Source organism: Cajanus cajan, chromosome 6 (assembly GCF_000230855.2).
Source record: "Cajanus cajan strain Asha chromosome 6, NIPB_CcT2T_4, whole genome shotgun sequence".
Lineage (NCBI taxonomy): Eukaryota > Viridiplantae > Streptophyta > Magnoliopsida > Fabales > Fabaceae > Cajanus > Cajanus cajan.
Genome location: NC_138522.1, coordinates 14,349,695 through 14,353,895, shown reverse-complemented (window position 1 = coordinate 14,353,895; position 4,201 = coordinate 14,349,695). Strand labels below are relative to the sequence as shown.

Below are 4,201 nucleotides of genomic sequence, written 5' to 3'. Positions count from 1 at the left end.
TTTTTACCGATTAATCACGAGTTGGTCTTCGAGTTATTTATACTCACCCAGTCGGATTTTTACCAATTAATCACGAGTTAGGTCTTTGAATTATTTATACTCGCCCAGTCGGATTTTTACCGATCAATCACGAGTTAGGTCTTCGAGTTATTTATACTCGCCCAATTTGATTTTTAGCGATCAATCACGAGTATTGGTCTTCGAGTTATTTATACTCGCCCAGTCGTATTTTTACCGATCAATCACGAGTTTGTCTTCGAGTTATTTATACTCGCCCAATCGAATTTTTACCGATCAATCACGAGTTTGTCTTCGAGTTATTATACTCGCCTAGTCGGATTTTTACCGATCAATCACAAGTTTGTCTTCGAGTTATTTATACTCGCCCATTCAAATTTTTACCGATCAATCACAAGTTTTGGTCTTCGAGTTATTTATACTCGCCCAGTCGAATTTTTACTGATCAATCACGAGTTTGTCTTCGAGTTATTTATACTCGTCCAGTCAGATTTTTACCGATCAATCACGAGTTAGGTCTTCGAGTTATTTATACTCGCCTAGTCAGATTTTTACCGATTAATCACGGGTTTGTCTTCGAGTTATTTATACTCGCCCAGTCAGAATGGAACCGATCAATCATGAGTTGTCTTCGAATTGTTTATACTCGCCCAGTCATATTTTTACCGATCAATCACGAGTTTTCCTGCGAGTCAATCAATTTGAAAATAATGGTTTTTATTATTTGATGGTACCTCATTAAAAACTTTTTTAGCATAAAACCCTCTCACATTTTTGTAGGGATAGAAATACTAAGTTAGGAAAGAGTGCACCTAATACAAAACGATCAACTAACTATAATGTTCCCATAAATAACTTGTAGCGGACCCCCATGCTTCCTCCATAAATTAACATTTGAGCACGAAAGTCCGTTAGATGTTGACTAGGATCTTGTGTCCTGTCAAACGGTTCCACCTGAGGTATCATATGATCTCTTAGGATGGCCTCAGATTCAATCACATCTGAAAACGATCTAAAGTCCCTCGGAACTTCCGTCATACTATCTTCTTTCGTTGTCCTCATATTAGCCGCTATCATGGCCTGCATCTCATCGGCTCGTCGTCTGATCTCCTTGTTCTCTCGTTGAATGGCCTCCTCTCTCTCTGGATCGTGCATTCTCCTCTCTCAAGCCATTGATCAATGCCATCATCTCCTCCATGGTAGGGTGTTGTGGGTCGTGGTTGGTTGTTCCGCCTCTCGTCATAGTAAAGTGTAGGTTTTTCGTATTGCTTGGGGCATCGGAAAAGTTTTACCGTAGCCCCACGGTGGGCGCCAAAATGTTCTGGCCAAGGGGTGAATTAGGGTTTCTTCCTAGATCGAGCCTCTGAGTCAAAGCAATCAAGAGTGTAATCTGTAATCTGCCTGCTTAGCCTTAGGGTTTTAGGTTTTATACTTTCTTATTCATGGGCCTCATGGGCCTTGTGAGCCCGGAGATTTTCATGATTGTTTTTATTTGAAAGATATTTAGTAATTAAAGGTGGGATTTTGTCCTTGATATCGGGTCAACGTCTGTGTGGGAAAATTGGTTCGAATTCTGACCGTGATAATGCACTTACGCAAAAGGTCAGATCGGATTTTTGACCGAGTTCGCCCATGTAAAGGGATCTGATTAGATTTTGACCGAGTGAACCTATGTAGAGAGGTCAGATCGAATTTTGACCGAGTTAATCGTTTGAAAAATTACACTAGTTGGAATATGTCACGGTCATCGAATATTGGAATATGACTTTCTTTTATTTTTGGACTCTAAAAGCAAATTGTGACGGTTTTGGATAACAATGCATAATAAGTAATAACCAAGCAACCTATTTGAACTAAAACCTGAATCATCGACGTGTCTAAGCTGAAGCCACTGATTCCAAGAAAAGACAAATTTTGACGAAGAAAATATCTAGTCCAACGGAGAGAGAATCCGTTCCACGAAGCACTGCAAATCCCTGTGGGAGCTTCCACCCTCTCTAACGGCGTGCAGTGCGGCGTCCTTGAGCTCCAAGGCCCGGCTCATCTCGGCGCCGTTCCCACTCACCGAGTCGGCAAGAACTCGGGCCAGAGAGTCGGAGTCGGGAACGGTCTGGGCCCCCTCGCACACCCTCCTAGCGATCTTCAACTCGTCGACGAGCAACGTGGCGTTGATGAATTGGTCGGCGGTCATGGGCCACGCAAGCATGGGCACCCCCGCCACCACCGCTTCCAGCACGGAGTTCCACCCGCAGTGCGTCAGGAACGCCCCCACCGCACGGTGCCTCAGAATCACCAGCTGCGGGGCCCACCCCCTGATCACCAAACCCTTCCCGTTAAACTCATCTTCGTTTTCGGCTTCTTCTTTTTCCTCTTTAATCGACCAAACGAAATGCACCCCGCTCTTCACCAACCCCGACTTAATCGCCTCTTTCTGATCCCCACTCAGGATACTCTGGCTCCCGAAGCAGATATACACCACCTTACGCTCCTCCATTTTGTCCAGCCACGAAACGACGTCGTTCACCGACACGGAGCTCGTCCCGCCTCTGTCCTTCACAGAGGACTCGTCCTCAGGGAGCAACGGTCCGACCGCCCACACTCGATCGTGGCCCAATTCCTTTGTGAGAAAGTCAAAATAAGGCCTCTCGAGGTCGGCGAAGGAGTTGACAAGGAGTCCCCAGCTTGCGAGGTTTCCGAGGAACCACTCTTTTAGATTCTCGGAATCCTCGTCCCCTGCGGTGTAGCTTCGGAACATAGGGGAGACCTGGCACCAGGGGAACTCGGGGGAGTTGGGGAGCGTGTGGTAGGAAACGACGTCGGATGGGTGGTTGGTGGGCTTGGGGAGGTGTATCCAGAGGAAGCACATGGTGGAGAAGGTGAAGGCGGCGGAGGGGGAAAAGACGAGTCTGGGGAGTCCGAGGTTTTGGGTCCATCCGAGGAACATGTCGGAGATGATGAGGGTGGGAGGGGAGGGGTGGGAGCGGAGCCAGCGGAGGAGGGGGCGGTGGAGGTGGGAGAGGGAGAGGGTTATGGCGCGGATGAGGTGGGGCATGTCCTTGACGTTTTCTATGCCTGGGGGGACGGAGGGGTGGTGCGGGAAGGGGAGGAGGAGGGTGTGGATAGAAGGGTGGGAGGAGAGGAGCGCGGAGAGGAGAGGGCGGTTGGCGGGGGTGGTCACGACGGTGATGGCGAGGGAAGGGTTGGAGGCCAGCTTGCGGGTTAGGTCGAGGAGAGGGATCATGTGACCCTGTGCTGGGAACGGTATCACCAGCACGTGCTTCTGCACGGGCCTCTCCTTGCCGCTAACTATTGTCATCGAATGCACAATCAAAAGACAGAGAAACCCAAACCCCACTTCTACTTCTGGATACACTCTTCAATGTCAATATTCTAGGTCTAGCATTTATAGGTTCAATAATGGTGCGCTGAAAAGATACATTCAATGTTTAAGTACCTTTTCTTCGAGAGAATTACTATAGCCGCCAAACGACATAATTCAAATATGGTTAAAAATCTAATTTAGTTCTTTATAGTATTTTTTTTATTTTAATTTTGTCTTACTTTAATTTTTTGTTTTAATTTTATCCTTAATAATTTAAGTTATTGTAATTTAGGATTTTTGTCCAAATAATTTAAATGGGATTAACTCCTAGTGACGTGAACGTCACTTGGATGCGGATGTTGATGTATACGTAGATGCTTAATTTTTTTATGCATCTTAAATCAGAACGGCCTGTTCTGAAATTGGAACGGACCGTTTTGCTTGCACTCATGGTGCGTAAATTTTGTATCCGGAACGGGCGTTCTAGATGCATTATTTAACACCAACGAGTGCATCAGAACGGGTCGTTCTGAAATCGGAACGGGCCATTCTGGTTTCCAAAAAGGGCCATTTCGGATTCAGAACGGGTCGTTCTAAAACGCCAACAAACACACAATGCGATTCAAAGATCAAAGACAAACCATTTACACATACATAAAATTTTTTATCTAAAAAATAATATTTTTTAAAAAATAAAAATTATATTCTAATAAATATATATATATATATATATATATATATATATTTAAATTATCATATGTATAAAATATAAATTTCGAAGAATTATTCATTTATCTCATATTTGTCATACTTTTGTACTTTTTATTTATTGTATATGTTGATAAAAAAAATCAAAATTGT

The 4,201-nt window shown here is 44.4% G+C and overlaps 1 protein-coding gene across 1 annotated transcript; it reads right to left on the bottom strand.

Annotated features, from left to right (window-relative positions):
- Positions 1–1,770: 1,770 nt before the first annotated feature.
- UGT89B1 (UDP-glucosyl transferase 89B1) lies at positions 1,771–3,522 on the bottom strand. Its single transcript, XM_020352727.3, has one exon. The coding sequence runs from the start codon at positions 3,332–3,334 to the stop codon at positions 1,949–1,951; it is 1,386 nt and encodes a 461-aa protein (XP_020208316.1). The 5' UTR covers positions 3,335–3,522; the 3' UTR covers positions 1,771–1,948.
- Between the last annotated feature and the right edge of the window lie 679 nt (positions 3,523–4,201).

Bases quoted from the DNA above. Each gene is read 5' to 3' on its own strand.
- UGT89B1 (XM_020352727.3), bottom strand. From the start codon at position 3,334: ATGACAATAGTTAGCGGCAAGGAGAGGCCCGTGCAGAAGCACGTGCTG.